The sequence below is a fragment of the Emydura macquarii genome, unplaced genomic scaffold (genome assembly GCF_026122565.2).
Source record: "Emydura macquarii macquarii isolate MOO-44397 ecotype Brisbane River unplaced genomic scaffold, CSIRO-AGI_Emac_v2 contig_3372, whole genome shotgun sequence".
NCBI classification, from domain to species: Eukaryota; Metazoa; Chordata; order Testudines; family Chelidae; genus Emydura; species Emydura macquarii.
The window spans coordinates 806,882-826,570 of NW_027133509.1; the positions used below are offsets into that span (position 1 = coordinate 806,882).

Genomic DNA, 19,689 nt, shown 5'->3' on the forward strand with positions numbered 1-19,689 from the left:
AACTCCCTCAGCACCCTCAGATGCATTGCATTTGCCCCATGGACTTGTGTATGGCCAATCTTTCTAAATAGTCCTGAAACTGTTCCTTCAGCACTGCGGGATGTTCACTTCCTCCCCATTCTGTGCTGCCCAGTGCAGTAGTCTGGGAGCTGACCTTGTGTGTGAAGACAGAGGGAAAAAAGGCATTGAGTACCTCAGCTTTCTCCACATCCTCTGTCACTAGGTTGCCTCCCCCATTCTGTAAGGGGCCCACACTTTCCCTAAGCTTCCTCTTGTTGGTAACATACCTGTAGAAACCCTTCTTGTTCCCTTTCATGTCCCTTGCTAGCTGCAACTCCAATTGCGCGTTGGCCTTCCTGATTTCATTCCTGCATGTTCAAGCAGTATTTTTATACTCCTCCCTAGTCACCTGACCAAGCTTCCACTTCTTGTAAGCTTCTTTTTTGAGTTTAACTTCACCAAAGACTTCTTTGTTAAGCCAAGCTGGGCGCCTACCATATTTGCTATTCTTTCCGCACATCGGGATGCTCTCTTGGATTCCTTTCCCCCTCATATTAGCCTCCCAGGACATTCTGCCCATCAGCTTCCTGAGGGAGTCAAAGTCTGCTTTTCTGAAGTCCAGGGTCCGTATCCTGCTGTTCTCCTTTCTTCCTTTTTTTCAGGATCCTGAACTCGACCATCTCATGGTCACTGCTGCCTAGGTTGCCACCCACTTCTACTTCCCCACCAAATCTTCCCTGTTTGTGAGCAGCAGGTCAAGAGGAACACGGCCCTAGCTGGTTGCTCCAACACTTGCACCAGGAAGTTGTCTGCAACACTCTCCAGAAACTGCCTGGATTGTCTGTGCTCTGCTGTATTGCTCTTCCAGCAGATGTCAGGGTGATTGAAGACCCCAGGAGAACCAAGTCCTGTGAACTGGAAACTTTCCCTAGCTGACTGAAGAAAGCCTCATCTACCTCGTCCTCCTCGTCTGGTGGTCTATAACAGACACCCACTCCGACATCCCCCTTATTGTTCTTGTTTCTAAGCTTAACCCAGAGACTCTCAACTGGCTTATCTCCAGTTTCATACTGGAGCTCAGAGCAATCATAATGCTTTCTTACATACAGTGCAACTCCTCCACCCCTTCACCCCTGTCTCTCCTTCCTGAAGAGGGACCATGATCCAGTCTGTCATTTCCTATGGTGCTATCAAGAGACAGGTCTGCACCCAAACCCTTCGAATGCACAAGGAGTTTAGACCTAGATCTGCCCATTGTGAGGTGGGTCTGTCCATAGAGCTGGTAAGCAGAGGCCTGTGCGAGCACGGGCTGTGGTGTCTAAATAATTAGACTTTAAGAGAGAAACTGGGCTGCAGACTCACGTGAGATATTTAATCTCGTCCGACATATTTTCCTGGGGCAGAGAGGCGGTCAGCTTCTCGTACATAATGTTCACAACTTTCCTGATCCTGGATTCCATAGATTCATCTGGAAGGAGGATACAATTACATGCTAGGGTTAGAGTCAGCTCTCACCAGCTACGCTGCATTGTGCCAACTCAGAGCAAGAAGGGGAGACCTTCTGGGAAAACCCAGGGTGAAACAGAAGCGGTGATTCGATAGATGGCCCTCCATCCCCCTGAGCCAATGTCCCAGCATGGTGCTAGCGGGTGCTGTTCTGCTAGTGCAGTAGTTCTCAACCTGCCGACTGCTTGAGACACAACCAGCACACAGCTGTGGCCCATACGAGATCCTCAGGGCCATACAGGCAGTATATATATTGTGTGGATGTGGCCCACATAACAAATAGAGAGCTGCGTATGTGGCTCACAATGGTAAATAAGTTGAGAACTAATGTGCTAGAGGCTATTTCAGGTGAGCTTTCAGAGTGAGGCCCACTGGGGCCAATTGGCAAAGACTTCGCTGTTCTTTACAAGTAACTCTTGTCTCAGATCTGACAACTCACTACATCTAATACCCCATTTTCATGGTATTTATCCACAAATGGTAACATGTGAGATCTCTACTGGACGTTTGTAACTTATTGATACTTATCATCACATTGAGATGATGTGTTCCAGTGATATTTAATGAATAATGTCAGTCTATTGAACATTGGTGCCCTTGAGTCTTGGAGTGAAAATGAACCATATGTCTCAGCGATGGCCCAGTCAAGCAGGAGGGAGCTGTCACCTTTCCCAGGCTAGCCAATTATGTAATGCATTGCTTAATTGTCTACCTTGCCCTAAACTCAGAAAAGTCAATGGAAAATCATCAAAGACAAACTGTAAACCTTGAAACCGCTTGGCAGTAAAAAGGAACAATAGGGCAGTGAGGGGATGGCCTGGCCTGTGAATAAAAACAAAGGACTGATTCCATAGATCACAGGATGAGTGGGGGTGGGTCATGGAAGACTTGGTCCTGGCTACCTGAGACTAGCAAGCACTGCAAAAGACTGAACTTTGGGGTGAGACTGTACTCTAGTAGCTAGGAAAGTGGCAGCTGTTAATAAGTGCAGGCCCTGTCGTACAAAGAGAGCCTGAGACACGAGGCTTGGTATGAGGCCTAAGGCTGAACTCAAGTCAAGCCCTGCTAATACAAAGAAGAGTTAGCAAAAGTCAGGCCCTGCCCTGTTACAAAGCAGATGCCTGCTGTCAGATTCACTACCCAATACATGAACTTGGCAAGAACAGGGCTGGTGTTGCAAAAACACCAGCACTTCTGGGCACTAAATATTCACAGAAACACGCTCCAGAAGGGTGGTACCAGAACACTCTGATATACGGCTATGGTGTGAACACACTCCCCGAAGGTGACACAAGGACACACTGACCCCCCTTAAAGATAAGGTCAGGATTGCAGGGGGATGGATAGAGATGTTTTGATCAAATCAACAGGTACAAGGTACAGGGTGGTCACTCACCACGTCAGAGGGGCAATACATAATTTATTTATATCGATGTATAAAAGAGGAATCTCAAAGGGGATGTTTTTGTCCGGCCGAGGGGGAAATGGAAAGTCCTGCCATTCACTGAGCTGGTCCATCGTTACAGGCATACGTGTGTCAGTGGTCCTGTTGAGTCTACTGGATACTAGGATTCTGCTTCGTCGATAATTAACCTGCCAATGTGCCTTTGTTAATGAAAGGGATCTGTCGTCTATCTGGGCAGTTTGAGCAAGGTTTGCTGGGCTGGCTATCTGCGCAGAGCCAATGTCGCACTAAGAACAACTGACTACAGGCCCTAGTTCGTGTCTTACGACTTTCTTTTATGTCACCATTTGTTTCCATCCCTCACAATTGTTTCCAGTGGAATCTCCAGGCTTTCTTAAACTAATTCCCTTTTGTTTTGCTAGGATTGAACTGAAGTGCTGTGTGAGGAGATGGAGAGCTGGGCTAAGGTAAAACTCAGCTGGGAACAGAGGATCTGGGATTTCTGTGGGGGTCCAGTGACCAGGGGCTGGATACCAGAGTGGGGACACTTTGAAGGCACTCGGGGCTGGCATGCGTATATGGTCAGTCTGCAGGGCAGGGCAGACTGGTGTAGCCCAGAGGCGGGTGCTTGGGCAGCTGACAGGCTGGTTGTATTCCAGGGCCAACGCTCAGCTCACAGCCCTGGGTGACCCGAGAAGCATCACACCTTCGATGGAATGCCGCGGCCCTGATGCCCCCTGCTGCCAGTGCCACAGAGCAGCCACATGAATATGGGCTGTGCAGCCTTGCACCCGACCCCTGGGGAGGGAAAATGGCTTCTGTGCCCTCCACCACAGCCAGGGCTGGGTCCAGTTTTGCCCTCTCCCCAAAGCCCTGAGTATTGCAGGCACAGCTCCCCAGTGTCAGCAGGGGCTGGCAGTTTTCATACTTACAGGTTTTCAGGGACTCTTGCTCCTCCAACTCGAATGCTCGATACTTGTCTAACTTCCTCTTTTTCTTGGCAGATGATGATACATTTATATCTTCCCACTCGGCACCTTTTCAGGTTAAAGAGGCATTCTCATTAGCACAATCACATTAGAGATGGGCATGAGTTACAAGGCTTGCTAATGACCTGAGGTTCAGTACAGATGGCATGAGAAGACACTGATCCACTTATGGGTATAAATCCATCACTTTTATTTGCATTAAAGTACTGGTAGAGACTGGGACTGTGCTAGGTGCTGCATACATATTAAGACCTGGCCACAGTTATTCATAAGAACATAAGAACAGCCATACTGGGTCAGACCAATGGTCCATCTAGCCCAGTTTCCTGTTTTCTGACGGTGGCCAATGCCAGGTACTTCAGAGGGAATGAACAGAACAGGTCATCATCAAATGATCCATCCCCTATCACCCATTCCCAGCTTCTGGCAAACAGGCTAGCGACACTTTAGAGCATGGCTTTGTATCCCTGCCCATCCTGTCTCATAGCCATTGATGGACCTATGTTCTATGAACTTATCCAGTTCTTTTTGAACCCTCTTATAGTCTGGGCTTTCACAACATCCTCTGGCAAGGAGTTCACAGGTTGACGAAGACAAAATACTTCTTTTTGCTTGTTTTAAACCTGCTGTCTATTAATTGCATTTGGTTACCCCTTGTTCTTTGTTATGAGGAGTTAACAACAATTCCCTATTTACTTTCTCCACATCAGTCATGATTTTATAGACCTCTGTCATATCCCCCCTTAGTCATCTCTTTTCCAAGCTGAAAAGTCCCAGTCTTATTCATCTCTCCTTATATGGAAACTGTTCCATACCCCAGTCATTTTTGTTGTCATTTCCTGTACCTTTTCCAATTATCTTTTTGAGATGGGACAACCACATCTGTTTGCAGTATTCAAGATGTGGGTGTACCATGGATTTATATAGAAGCAATATGATATTTTCTGTCTTATTATCTATCCCTTTCCTCATGATTTCCAACATTCGGTTAGCTTTTTTGACTACTGCTCCACATTGAGTGGATGTTTTCGGAGAACTATCTACAATGACTCCAAGATCTCTTTCTTGAGTGGTAACAGCTAATTTAGACCCCATCATTTTATATGTACAGTTGGGATTATGTTTTCCAATGTGCATTACTTTGCATTTATCAACATTGAATTTCATCTGCCATTTTGTTACCCAGTTTTGTGAGATCCCTTTGTAACTCCTCTCAGTCTGCTTTGGACTTACCTATCTTGAGTAGTTTTGTATCATCTGCAAATTTTGCCACCTCACGGTTTACCTCTTTTTCCAGATCATTTATAAATATGTTGAACAGTGCTGGTCCCAGTACAGACCCTGGGGGACACCATTATTTACCTCTCGCCCTGTGAACTGAACATTTATTCCTACCTTTTGTTTCCTATCCTTTAACCAGTTACTGACCCATGAGAGGACCTTCCCTCTTAACCCATGACTACTTACTTTGCTTAAGAGCCCTTGGTGAGTGACCTTGTCACAAGCTTTCTGAAAATCTAAGAACGCTATATTCATTGGATCACCCTTGTCCACATGCTTGTTGACTCTCTCAAAGAATTCTAGTAGATTGATGAGGCATGATTTCCCTTAACAAAAACCATGTTGACTTTTCCCAACAAATTGTGTTCATCTCTGTGTGTCTGATAATTCTGTTCTTTACTGTAGTTTCAACCAATTGGCCCAGTACTGAAATTAGGCTTACTGGCCTATAGTTACTGGGGTCGCCTCGGGAACCTTTTTAAAAAAATTGGCATCACATCAGCAATCCTTCAGTCATCTAGTACAGAAGCTGATTTGATGATAGGTTACATACCACAGTTAGTAGTTCTGCAATTTCACATTTGAGTTCCTTCAGAACTCTTGGGTGATACCATCTGTTCCTGGTGACTTATTACTGTTTAATTTAACAATTTGTTCCAAAACCTCCTCCTCTGACTGCTCAGTCTGGGACAGTTCCTCAGATTTGTCACCTAAAAAGAATGGCTCAGGTTTGGGAATCTCCCTCACACCCTCAGCCATGAAGACTGATGCAAAGAATTCATTTAATTTTTCTGCAATGGTCTTATCATCCTGGAGTGCTCCTTTAGCATCTCGATCTCCCAGTGGCCCCACTGATTCTTTACCAGGCTTTCTGCTTCTGATATACTTTAAAAATATTTTGCCGTTACTTTTTGGGTCTTTGGCTAGCTGTTCTTTAAATTCTTTTTTGGCCATCCTAATTATGTTTTTATACTTCACTTGCCAGAGTTTATAGAATCATAGAATATTAGTGTTGGAAGGGACCTCAGGAGGTCATCTAGTCCAACCCCCTGCTCAAAGCAGGACCAACCTCAGCTATATCATCCCAGCCAGGGCTTTGTCAAGCCTCAGTTTAAAAATCTCTAAAGATGGAGATTCCACCACCTCCCTAGGTAACCCATTCCAGTGCTTCACCAGCCTCCTAGTGAAAAAAACTTTCCTAATGTCCAACCTAGACCTCCCCCACTGCAACTTGAGACCGTTGCTCCTTGTTCTGTCATCTGCCACCACCGAGAACAGCCTAGCCCCATCCTCCCTGGAACCCCCTTTCAGGTAGTTAAAGGCTGCTATCAAATCCCCCCTCATTCTTCTCTTCTGCAGACTAAACAAGCCTAGTTCCCTCAGCCTCACCTCATACGTCCTGTGCTCCAGCCCCCTCATCATTTTTGTTGCCCTCCATTGGACTCTCTCCAACTTGTCCACATCCTTTTTGTATTGGGGGGCCCAAAACTGGACACAATACTCTAAATCCGGCCTCACCAATGCCGAATAGAGGGGAATAATCACTTCCCGCATCCTGCTGGCAATGCCCCTCCTAATGCAGCCCAATATGCTATTAGCCTTCTTGACAACCAGGGCACACTGCTGACTCATATCCAGCTTTTTATCCACTGTTACCCCCAGGTCCTTTTCTGCAGAACTGCTGCCAAGCTCATTGGTCCCCGGTCTATAGCTGTGCATGGGATTCTTCCTTCCTAAGTGGAGGACTCTGCACTTTTCTTTGTTGAACCTCATTAGATTTCTTTTGGCCCAATCTTCCAGTTTGTTTAGGTCCTTCTGTATCCTATAACCCTATTGCTTACAAACTAATTGCTTAATAAGTTGTTCCAGCATCTCTCCAGGTATTGAAGGTAGGCTGACTGGTCTAGAATTCCTTGGGTCCTCATTCAGTATTGAAAAGTTGACTCCAGCGTCTGATCGGCCCATGTGACCAGCCTCCATCGCCGACTTGTTACATTTCCAAACAAGCACCGTACTCCCATGCAGCCCCTTGTCCTTGGGAAAAGTTCTAAACATCCTCAAAACTACCTCATAATCCACCTGTAACAGGTTTCACTCACAGGCTAGTAGGCCGTGACCCGACAGTCCTTTCATCCCTTTAGTCCTGTGTGGTCACTGGTCCAACACACAATGTGTGTGGGAGAATGACTGTACTTGGAGTGCCATGGGGACAAGCCGCCTGGAAATGAGCAGGCCTAACAGTGAAACTGCAGCCCATCAATTCCTGGTGCAGTGGGTTCTCCTGGACTGAGGTGGGGGGAAGATAGTGGGTACCGGGACCTCCCTCTTCACTGAGTCCCAGCCCAGGGACCTAAAGGGAGAGCCATGGAATGTCTCGGTTGCTCTTCCTGGTGCATCTGGCCAACCGCCCCTGGACTGCTTCCTACCTCCCTCAGCTCTTTCAGTCTGGGGTGTGCTCATAGCCCCCTGGTCCCCAGCAGGGAGTTCTCACTCTCAACAGCTCAGGCAGCCAAATAAGCATTCCCCAGCTCCCTTCCTAGCGTCCAGCTGTTTTCCCTCCACAGGGAATGTGCGAGGGAAAAGCGTTAGGCCCCTACACTCCTGGTTGGGCCTTTCCCACAGTCCAGATCCTCCGCTGGGCATTGCATGGACCCCAGAAACTGAAAACTGGCTTCCTTCCTTTGCACGGCCTCCCCTTCACTCCTCCCCCCGGCTGTCAGGATCCCCTTTTGAGTAGATTCTCCATTTGGAGCCTGCTTTGCAGCTGCTAAAGGGTGGGGCTCTCTTTGCCCAGTATTGCTTCATTCCCTTAGTCTCTGCTAGAGTCTGTACATCCTGTTACACCATCTTCAAAACCATCCTTAATGATCTGCTGTGCTGTAACGCTTGGAAACACCTGACTGCAGTTTGGTGCTGCTGTGCTGAAACCACAACCTGTCATGTGACCAGTATTGCCTCATTGTTTCCTTGCACTTCCTCATCTATCTGTATCTACGTGTTGTCTCTAATTGTATGCTTACATTGTCAGATCTTTGGGAAAGAGACTGTTATTTTGCTCTTTGTGTTTGTACAGCACCCAGCACCATGGGGTCCTGCTCAATGCCTGGGACTCCCGGATGCAATGATTAACCTTAGCTATAACAACCTTATCTATTCCAAGTTTTACGAAGAGATGGGGTTGAAAACACCAGATTCAAATGTCAGGGGCAAGATCCTCAGCTAACTTGGCAGAGCTTTGCTGTCTTCAATGCAGCCACACCAATTTGTACCCGCTGAGGATCTAGCCCAGATCTTAAATAGGTTTCACCCTTGATTTGACATTAACAGCTCAGCTCTTGCTCTCTGAAAAGCTTAACACAGTTGGAAACAGAACACTTTTTTGTTTTCACTGCTGGGCTTAGAGGTTTTGTCCTGGCACCCATCACTGTGGTAGCTCAGAGCCTCTCAGGGATGCCATTTAGTGAGGGCGGGGGGGACACTTGCCCCCTACGAGTTTCGTACCAGAGGTCTGCTTGTGGCCACGTCCCAGTCCTATATGGAACTCTTACCTGCAGCACCGTGAAGCAAGGTCCCCTCCTCTATGAGCCCTGGCTCCCGTGGTCAGTTTCCACAACTGATTTAGCTCACACACACCTCCCCCTCGTCTGCCTCCACCAATCAGCAGCGGCGTTTATATGGAGTGACAATCCTCCTAACCAACCACAACATTCTACTGTCCTCCCTGTCCTGCCTCTTCTCCATATAAGCATCGCCCATCAAGGCCAGAAGGGGCCATTCAGAACGCTCCAGAGGTTAGGGCCTCAGTCCACATCTACACGGCAATTTTTAGCCCCTCAGCCTGCGTCAGCTGACCTGGGAGAGGTCTTTTATTCCAGAATGGCTGAACAGATTGTCCTCACACTTCCAGCTTCCCCCGTGCTCTGACCAAGCAGGGAAAAATCTCCCATTTCAGACAGTTATGAGCAAGTGAGAGCAAGGGGTTAACACTGAAATCCTGGGCCAGATCTCCAGTGACTGTAAATCAGCGTGTGCAGATCTACACCAACTGGGGATCTGTTCCTATACATGTAACACTGTTCACGCTAAGAGTACGGTGGTAGAGAGCATCATCTTACCTGAGAATTCAGGTCTGCTGCTCGCCATTCTAGTAGACCAGTTCCAAAGTTATGAGCTGACACTGGGTTGTTAGTGCTTTTCAAAACCAGGATGTATTCAGATTTCAAGAAGATTGAGGATGACTCTGCAAGGCGTAGGTATGAAAAGAGCTGCCTTAGGTGGAGAAAAAATGAGTCACATTCTTAACTGATTTGCTGCACAATTAGCTTGCAGCATTTACACCCTCTCAGCATTTCCACAGCAATTCTCTTATTACATGGGATGCTTAGACCATGTTTACACTGGGAATTTCACCAATTCCAGCCAGCAGTGTAACTGCACCAATGTATTTCACAGCAACTACAGTTAGAGACAGACTTAACCCTACCCACAGCTACCCAAAGAGCATTGTCCAGACTGCTTGATGGCCCATCAAGGGCAATCAGCTATATGATGGCACATGGCGAAAAGCCATGAGTCAGCAGGACACGCCTGGGGACAGGGGACTCCAAGTGCTTTTCCATGCCCAGGTGCTGTGTGCTTGTGTTTGGGACAAGCCACATGGCAAAGGACATAAAAGGCAGCTTCACCATCTCCATTTTGTCTTCATTCCTGCTTCTTACCTCTGGATCAACTTCTCTACATCTGAAGCTGTGAACAAAGGACTGACAGACCCATCGCTCCTGAGGAAATTTACAAGCCAGTAAACTCACCAGTGCTGTTAAGAACCTGATATATGGACTATAAAGCCATATGTATATATCTGATTGCTTTGATCCTTTAACATCTCTTCTGGTTTGTTTCTTTTCTTTGAAAATAAACCTTTAGTTTTAGATACGCTGCCAGCCAACCCTTCAGTACTTTGGGTAAGATCTAAACGTATAGTAATCTGGTAATGTGGATGATCCCTAGAGATCAGAAGAATATTTTGTAAAGAGGATTTGAGTTTTCAATAACGTCTCTCTTTACTGGCCCTAGTTGCTGATTGGGAGCCAGAGACTGAAACGCAATAAAGGGGGCTGTCTGATTTCTTTCTGGGCTTCTTGATAATCAGTGTGGGGGAAGAGGTGGCCCTTGAGAGGTGCCAGGATGACAGCCACTGGCGATGGTGATGAGGAAGGTGATGGTGATGAGGAAGATAATGGTTAACATTTCAGCTTGTTCTGCAAGGGATGCACATTCTGTATTATCTGTCCACTGTGCTGGGTTAGAGGGTTGGTGACTGCTGACTGCACTAATAAAACTATTACAAATCTTAGCTCTGCATCTCTTGCTGATTGGCCACTCAAGCCAGCACTCACAGTGAAACTCTCCCTTGCCTTCTGATTGGCCAGGCCGCTTGCCACTCACTCACCCAACCCAGGCCCTGCAGGCCAACTGGCCAATCACGCTGCTGCTCAATCCCAAGACCCACCTCTCATTGGCTCCCCTACTCATGATGACCCCGGTGTGTATCCCGCTTCTTCTGGATACTGCTTGGCTGCCTTTCCCAGTGTGCTGTACCTCTCCCCCCAAGTAGGGTGGAGAGTGAGGACAGTGTGGGCAGTCAGGGATGAGGCAGGGAAAGGGTCTGAGAGTCCAGGTGGAAAACGAGGTACCAGCTATACAGTGACCACAGTAAACAATCCAAATCATTTCAATCTCACCTCATGTGAGAGCTTTGCCATGCCCCTAATAATTCTCATCACCCTTCTCTGAACCCTGGCTAATTCGGCCATGTCCTTTTCGACATGTGATCTATTTTGCCTACTTCTACATTTCACCAGAAACATGCTTTGGGGCTGAAATGTCTTATGATTCCCATCCCCTAAAAAGGAGATTTAAGTTTAAAGAGACACTGGGTGGTAATTTCAGATCAAAATAGCCCTTTTAATTAAAAAGATGAATAAAATTGTTCAAATACAAAGCTCAATATTAATAAAAACGTGTCTATTTGCTTATATATTGCATGAACAACTACAGATTTACAGATTCTAGCATGCAAATGGATCGTCATATATGATAAGGATAAATCATGCATGCAAATTGTGCCCCGAAGTCTTGAAACGGGCTACAAATGCAATAAAAATTAGGTATTCAAAAGTTTAATAAATGAAGGGGGGGCACTGAAGATACTCCTCACGTGGGGCACCGTTTGGTCTAGGGCCGGCCCTGTCTGCAGCAGCCAGTGCTGGCCATTGTCCGATGAGAGAATGACTATATGGACCCTGATCTGATCCAGGCTGTCAATTCCCATGTTCCTAAATTAGGTAACTAAATCCATATTAAGGCACCTAAATTAACTGGGCAGAAGAGGTGGGGTGCACCCACAGATTGACAGGAACCAGGAATTTTTCACGACTGTTGAAGTGACCAAACTTGCCCAAACAGAATTTCAATCAATGCCATGAAACATCTGTGTACATAAAACCAAAAATAGCCACTGAGAGCACCAGACCAAACCACCCGAACACATCAGAGACAATGCACCACGTACAGTAAAGCAACTCATGCAGCAACTCCCTCTAGGCTAGATAATGAGCAGCTTGTCTTACCAACATCCGCCTCGAAGCCCGACTGAATCTAGACACCTTTACCAGTAAAAAAAACCTGTCACTTACCCAGGAGCAAAAATATTGTATCTGCATCCCACTTGTATCACCCAGAAGCAGCCTAAAAGTTACCACCGCTTCCCAAAAGAAATACAAATATAATTAAAACATGAATTTATACAACCTCCTTCTAACTCCGTATCCTCCGGCTGGCTGCTGCCTACGCCTTAATTTCCTGGAACAGCAGAAATGAAACTTAACTAAGATCAAATGTCACATCTGTGCCAAATTCTTCTTCCTGGGATCATTGCCAACTGCAGGCATCCCAACGTCATGAGTCAAATAAGATCACGGGATTGGTTTAAAATCGAGATTAAAGATGACAACATTTGGGTCTTTTTATTTGGCTTTTGCTTTCTGAGCCTTTAGGACACACCCAGGTCATGTTTTCAGCCTTTTCTTTGCTAACCTGAAAGTTTGAAACTTACCTTTTAAAGGAGAGCTGAGGGAATGTCTGCACTACAGAGTCCATGTTGACACAGCTGTGCCAGCACAGCCTCCTAGCTTAGATGCAGCCTACATGCACAGAAGGAGTTTTTCTGTTGGCATAATAACAAAGTCCTCTTAGACTCAGACGTTAACACCAGAAGGGATCATCTTCTCTGACCTGCACATTGCAGGCCATAGGACCTCACCCACCCACTCATGTAATAGACCCCTACGCTCTGGCTGAGTTACTGAAGTCCTCAATTCATGAATTAAGGACTTCAAGTTACAGAGACTGCACCATTTAAACTAGTTTAAACCTGCAAGTGACTCATGAGCCATGCTGCAGAGGAAGGCTAAACCTCCCCCAAGGTCTCTCTGCCAATCTGCTCTGAGAGAAAATTCCTTCCAGCCCCCAAATATGGTGATCAATTAGACCCTGAGAATTTCAACCAGACTCACCAGCCAGACACCTGGAAAGAATTCTCTGTGGTAACTCAGAGTGCTCCCCATCTAGGTGTCTCATCACCTGCCATTGGGGATATCTGCCATTAGCAGTTGCAGATGTTCTATGTGCCATTGTAGGCAGTCTCATCATACCGTCTCCTCCATACATTTATCAACCTCAGTCTTGAAGCCAGATAGAGTTTTTGGCCCTACTTGCTGCTCTTGGAATCCTGTTCCATAACTTCACTGAAACGTTTGTAGGAGAGTAAAGAGTTAAAAGTTGGATAAGTGGTCTGGCCTAAGCTACAGGGAACAGGGTCATGGCATGGGCAACCCTTGTTTCTGCTAGTTGGTGTGAATTCGAGTTAGAGTCTGTTCTCTCTCTCTTCTTTTCCTCCCTTCCTGGCCATCTGCGCAGGGGGTGAGTCTATCACCACTCCTACACAAGGCCTTGGGTGGGAAAAAAAGCTTATTTTCCCTCCCCTCTGGCATGCCTTTACTTCAAAAAACCTTATGGTAAAATTAATAGGTTTTGAGGTGATGTGCCTGCCCTCTGTATAGTGATCCTGTAAACAACACACAGGGGTGGGTATAATTGTATTTATAATGTAATTGTTAATATTCATTTTATAGGTGTCAATATTGTAAAGTAACCCCCCTTCGCTCACTCGCGGCGTCGAGGTGGAACGAGCAGGTTCCGTCTCCCAGTTCACCCCAGGGACAACCTGTTAGAAATAACCAAACATCTGGCATCACAAACAGGACCCCAATGTGAGAGAAGTGCCTGATCACCACTCCTTGCCATGGATATGGGTATGTTGGACGGGCCCTTTACGGTAGGGAAGGCGGGGGTGCTTCCCGGGGGACGTCAGGACTGGCCAGCCATCCAGGGGTGAGTGGAAGCCTTCTTCACGTCCAGGTTTTCCCAGGATAAGGAAAAGGCTATTTTGGTGCAGGTTCTCTGGGAGAGCTTGTCTGGGTTATGGAACAAAGTTACAAGTCTTAGAAGCCCGATTAAAATCTTGCAATAAATCAAGAGGTCATTCAATCTGCCTGCCTGCTTACGCCGGTTTCTCTTCAGCTCGTCTGTGCCTCTTGGTGAATTGAACCACTTTTTTAGTGCATTATTTGCTTACTTTTTCCATCTTCTTGGTTAGGCAGTGGGAACACTGGAGACGCCTGGGATAGGGTGGCCAAGTGTCGGTTTTCAACCGGAAAGTCCAGTTGAAAAGGGGACCTGACAGTGTCTGGTCAGATGTACTGACCGGACACCGAAAGTCCCGTTACTGCGGGCGGGGGAGGCATGGAGGTGCCAGCTCATCGCCCACGCCAGCCCCTACTCAGCCAAGGCTGCCTCCCGCCTGCAGCGGGTGGCTGCACTCCCAGTCCCGGCTCCGCAGGTGAGAGCCCCTCCTGACCTGAGCAGGAGGAGGGAAGAGCAGAAAGTGACTGGGGCTGAGGGGAAGACAAGTAAACAGGGAGCAGAATCATGGAGGGACGAGGTGGGGCAGGGGTGGGGTCTTAGGGGAAGAGGCAGGATGGGGAGGTTCTGGCACTCCTGCTGAAATGTCTGCTTGGCAACCCTATATGGAGTATACATTTCTCAGTGTGGCACTCTGTACCTCAGAGCAACACCCTGGAACCCCCATATTCACCACTGTCGTATCATTCTGATATGTTTTGTACCACGTATGCCTTGTGAGGTATCGTACGAAACAGTCTCGCTCTGTTGAACATTAATATCCTGTTGGAATGCGTGTGCCACGACTGTATGTGAAGTTTTGCTATGTTTGTGCTACTGAAATACGTTGGGAGGTTAGGAACACCCACAGCCAGCCTCTCAGGTATAGCAATGGAGTAGCCAGACAGCGTTAATGGCTCATCAACAACCATCCAGGAAGGTGATCAGGAACAGTCAGCATGGATTCACCAACGGCAAGTCATGCCTAACCAACCTGATTGCCTTCTATGAAGAGGTGACTGGCTCTGTGGATGTGGGGAAAGCGGTGGACGTGATGTTTCTTGACTTTAGCAAAGCTTTTGATACAGTCTCCCACAATATTCTTATCAGCAAGTTAAAGAAGTATGGGTTGGATGATAGGACTATAAAATGGATAGAGAACTGGCTAGATCATAGGGCTCAACGAGTAGTGATCAATGGCTCCATGTCTAGCTGGCAGCTGGTCACAAGCGGAGTGCCCCAGAGGTCAGTCCTGGGGCTGGTTTTGTTCAACGTCTTCATTAATGATCGGGAGGATGGGGTGGATTGCACCTTCAGCAAGTTTGCAGATGACACTAAGCTGGGGGGAGTGGTAGATATGCTGGAAGGTAGGGATAGGATACAGAGTAACCTAGACAAATTGGAGGATTGGGCCAAAAGAAATCTAATGAGGTTCATCAAGGACAAATGCAGAGTCCTGCACTTAGGACGGAAGAATCCCATGCACAGCTACAGACTGGGGACCGACGGGCTAGGCAGCAGTTCTGCAGAAAAGGACCTACGGGTAACAGTGGATAAGAAGCTGGATATGAGTCAGCAGTGTGCCCTGGTTGCCAGGAAGGCTAATAGCATATTGGGCTGCATTAGTAGGAGCATTGCCAGCAGGACGCGGGAAGTGATTATTCCCCTCTATTCAGCAGTGGTGAGGCTGAATTTGGAGTATTGTGTCCAGTTTTGGGCCCCCCACTACAGAAAGGATGTGGAGAAGTTGGAGAGAGTCCAGAGGAGGGCAACAAACATTTTTAGGGGGCTGGAGCACAAGACTTATGAGGAGAGGCTGAGGGAACCAGGCTTGTTTAGTCTGCAGAAGAGAAGAGTGAGGGGGGATTTGATAGCAGCCTTTAACTACCTGAAAGGGGGTTCCAGAGAGGATGGGGCTAGGCTGTTCTCAGTGGTGGCAGATGACAGAACAAGGAGCAATGGTCTCAAGTTGCAGTGGGGGAGTTCTAGGTTGGACATTAGGAAAAAGTTTTTCACTAGGAGGGTGGTGAAGTACTGGAATGGGTTACCTGGGGAGGTGGTGGAATCTCCATCTTTAGAGATTTTTAAGCTGCGGCTTCACAAAACCCTGGCTGGGATGATTTAGCTGAGGTTAGTCCTGCTTTGAGTAGGGGGTTGGACTAGATACCTCTTGAGGTCCCTTCCAACCCTCATCTTCTATGATTTTATCAAGGAAAGAATCCACTATACAATGAAGACTTCACAGAGAGAGCACGTAGTCAATGGACACTGCTTTACCAGTGGGGGCAGAGCAGACCCCAGCTCACTAGCATTGATTGAAATCTGGTTTAGTTTGTAGAACTCAGACTGCAAACTTATTTTTGTTTCTTAAGTAACCAACTCTGATCTCTATAAGTAGCAAGCATAATCACTTAAATCTATCTTTCTGTAGTTAAGAAATCTGTTTTATATTTTACCTAAAACAGTGTGTTTTGGTTGAAGTGCTTGGGAAACCTCAGCTCAGTTTACAAAGGCTAGTGCTTGTCCTCCCTACATTGATGGAGAGGTGGACTGAGTAATGAACTCACACTGGCCAGGCTTTTGACCAGTGCAAGGCGGTACAGTTCTGATTTGCAAGGCTGGGAACTGGGGGCAATTGTCTGGGGCCTCTCTCTTGTTAGTTCATGAGTGGCTGGGAGAAGCATTCATGGGTGTTGTGATACGACCTGTGCCCAGGGGAGCCAACTGATAATGCCAAGGTCAGGGCAGGCTGCAAAAGGAGAGCAGATTCTCCCCAGGCTGGGGGGTGACACTGAAGTCCGGCTTCCCAACCAGCCACGAACTGCTTCTGATTACCCCACACTGGATATCACGAAGCCAGTCCACAAATGCCCGCAGCCCCCTTCACTGTATTTCAGCTCCAGGCTCCCAAATCAGCACTAGGTCCAGCAAAGAGACCAGTTACTTAAACTCTCTGCTCTTTGCTAAAAAGGTTCCCTCTGACCCCAAGGGGTCAGCCACAGCACCAGATCAATATGAGTTTGGATCTTACCTAAAATACCACGCTGCCAGCCAATCCTCTAGTATCTAAACTAAAGGTTTATTGTACAAAGAAAGAAATAAACCATGCGAGAAATGTTAAAGGGTTAAAGTAAATCACAGATATACAAATGATTAAAAGTCCATATACTTCAGGTTTCTGGAGGAAATGTGGAGTTTGCAGACTTGTGTAGTTCTCTCTGGTTCACATCCAGTACCTGGATGGGTCTGAGTCCTTCGGTTCAGTTGCAGGATGAATTGGTCCAGAGATAGGTGTGTGTCTGCAGACTGGACAGGAACAAAGACCAAGATGGATCCTGTGGTTTGATCTTATAAACCCCCTCCTCCGGCCATGCGGCCTGTGGGCAGTCACAAGACCCAAAATGGAGTCCATAGTCACAGGGGCCAATCCTGGTGACTCCTCTGGTGTGCCTGGGGTCCATAGTCACATGGGACAGTCCTGATGCTTCATCAGGTAGGCTGCCTGCCATGGAGTCCAGAGTCACGTCAGCAGGTTCTGGTGACTCAGTGGTGATGCTGGCCTCTCCCTCAGGGCCCCTCGCACCTGGGAATGCCTTAATGGGCCATTATGCAGGCCATTGTTCTGCAGCCTTCCTAGCTGGGGTGTTGCCCAGGCAGAGCAGTTTGAAACACAGATATCTCAAATACATCTATAACTTCCATTTCAAATATCACACATGAACACAAGTATTATTATCTTACTTAGCACATTATAACCTTCCTAACAGTACCTGACATGGCATATCCACATGGATTATTATGATTCTGCCATGCTGATGTCACCCAATATACTAAATGCCCCCCACTCAAACCAGCCCGTATGACACCCCCAACGCGAGACTGGTGTAGAAAGGAGTAATCAGTGCTCCTGAATACACCTCAGGGGCTCCCTTATCCAGACCGTGTGACAGGTGTGTCCCTGCCTGTGGATGTCTTTATAAGTGAAGTACCGGCCAGAGGTTTATGACTTGACACACAATCATAGTGTGAGAAGGATAGGGTTGGTGGAACAAAAGACTCAGTGGTCCCACAGTCCAGGTTGTACCCCAGGAACCCCATCACATTCGTTGTCAAGTGTTATATTTCGGTAGACAGACAGACAGACACAGATGGAGCTGATAGACACACAACAGTTTGCGGTGCTAGCTTTTATTGCTCTGGCTGCAAAGCTGAAATTAACCGGACAGTGAGGCTTTGGAGAGGGTAGAGTGAAACCCCCCTGAACAAGTCAAGGCACAGGACAGCACCAGAGCAGGGAGAAAAGTTTCCATCAAAACGTTTTCTTGATGAACCAGAAATTTTAGAGAATAAAGTCCATTGCATGGAACATTTTTGATTTTTAGGAAGACACAGAAAAAAACCAAAAACTGGCTTTTTCTTTTTGTTTTTAGAAACTAAGAAAATTTGCAGATTCCCCCCTAAAAAAAAACACTTGCAAATTTTTTTTAAAAATGTAAAAAAAATCATGTCCTGAGCAGTGTTGATTGTTGTTGTCTCTTTTTATGAACGTCGCATTCTTTGCAGAGCTACATGAATCCTCTCAATTTCTGTGTATTCATTCTGGAAGTCTGCAAAAAGAACAGCAGATTAAAACATGGTTAGTTGTCTTTCTTTTGAAAAACAAGTGTCCATTTCCCTGTATTTTGTAGCAAGGAAAGTGTTCTAATCCTCCAGGCAAATGAAGGAAAACAAGGGTGGCCATTTTATGTATTGATGTTCTTTGCTAGATCAGGGCCTTAATACCTCATAGACTCAGACTTCAAGACCAGAAGGGATCATCATGATCATCTAGTCTGACTTCCTGCACATTGCAGGCTACAGAACCTCACTCACCTGCTGCTGTAGTAGGCCCAGAACCTCTGGCTGAGTTACTGAAGTCTTTAAATCTTGATCTAAAGCCTTCAAATGACAGAGAATCCACCAGTTACTCTAGTTCAAACCAGCGAGTGACCTGTGCCCCACGCTGCAGAGGAAGGCAAACACCTCCAGAGTTTCTGCCAATCTGACCTGGGGGAAAATTCCTACCCGACCCCAGATATGGCGATCAGTTAGACCCTGAGCATGTGGGCAAGACCCACCAGCCAGACGCATGGGAAAGAATTCTCTGTAGTGATTCGGAGCCCTTCCCATCTGGTGTCCCATCTCTGGCTGTTGGAGACATTTGCCAGTTACAGTCGTGGATGGGCCATGTGTCTTTGTAGACAACCTTCACTCTTATTAATCTATGAACTCTTGAGTTAATCGTACTTAGCATTCACCTTCAATTTTTCATCCATAGAGCTCAAAGTACTTTGGAAAGGTTGGTAAAGTGTTGTTATTACCATTTTACAGATGGGGAAACTGAGGCACAGAGCAATTAAGTGATTTACCCAAGGCTACACAGAAGTATGCAGCAGAGGCATCAATGGAACAGACGGCCTTGTGGTTAAGGCATTGCACTGGCACTCAGGAGACTTTGGTGTGATTCCCAGATCTGCTAGCATCCCTCTGAGCCGTTGAGCAAGTCACTTATCCCAACCCCACAGCCAGTGAAGTCAACAGAAAGCTCCCTGAGTATTTCTGCTGTATGTGTGGAGGTAGAGTAGGTCCTCAGGGTGCAAGGTTGCCATGCAGCCCTTCCTGCTCCATCTACAACCCCTCCATGATGGTTGTATGGGGCATGTACTGGGGCCACTGAATCTGCATGAAATGCAGCCTCTGCCCTCACAGAGGGAGGGTGGAGTAGCCGTGTTCCAAAGTTCATTCCCCCAGCCCCATGGAGCCATCCAGCCCTTGCTGGGAGGACACACTGCATCCCCCACCCTGCAGCTCCATGTACTAAGGTGATGGAATTCTCCCCATACACACAGACCAAATATCTACCCCTGTAGAGAAGCTAGCACATGGACCAATGAGCCCCTAGTCAGATCATTTCATATCATCAGGGGGCAGAGGGGTTCTGATTCCGAC

At 47.0% G+C, this 19,689-nt stretch overlaps 2 protein-coding genes across 5 annotated transcripts in view; both read right to left on the minus strand.

The window, feature by feature from the left end:
• LOC137143947 (nuclear GTPase SLIP-GC-like) overlaps positions 1-12,044 on the minus strand; it is a 46,998-nt gene extending 34,954 nt beyond the window's left edge. Inside the window, exons 1-4 of one of the 4 annotated variants that reach the window (XM_067534021.1) lie at positions 11,992-12,044; positions 9,297-9,450; positions 3,844-3,948; positions 1,363-1,468 (exon numbers count right to left, since the gene is read on the minus strand). In XM_067534021.1, coding sequence (XP_067390122.1) covers positions 1,363-1,468; positions 3,844-3,948; positions 9,297-9,324 — 239 coding nt within the window. In that variant the 5' untranslated portion in view covers positions 9,325-9,450; positions 11,992-12,044. Of the gene's footprint in view, positions 1-1,362; positions 1,469-3,843; positions 3,949-9,296; positions 9,451-11,876 lie in introns of all 4 variants that reach the window. The other 3 variants (XM_067534024.1, XM_067534023.1, XM_067534022.1) reach the window with 3 other exon arrangements.
• Positions 12,045-16,787: 4,743 nt separating this feature from the next.
• The window catches only part of LOC137143949 (nuclear GTPase SLIP-GC-like), a 37,738-nt gene continuing 34,836 nt past the window's right edge, over positions 16,788-19,689 (minus strand). Inside the window, exon 17 of the mRNA XM_067534027.1 lies at positions 16,788-18,308. Within this exon, the coding sequence (XP_067390128.1) occupies positions 18,241-18,308 (68 nt within the window). The 3' untranslated portion in view covers positions 16,788-18,240. The remainder of the gene's footprint in view (positions 18,309-19,689) is intronic.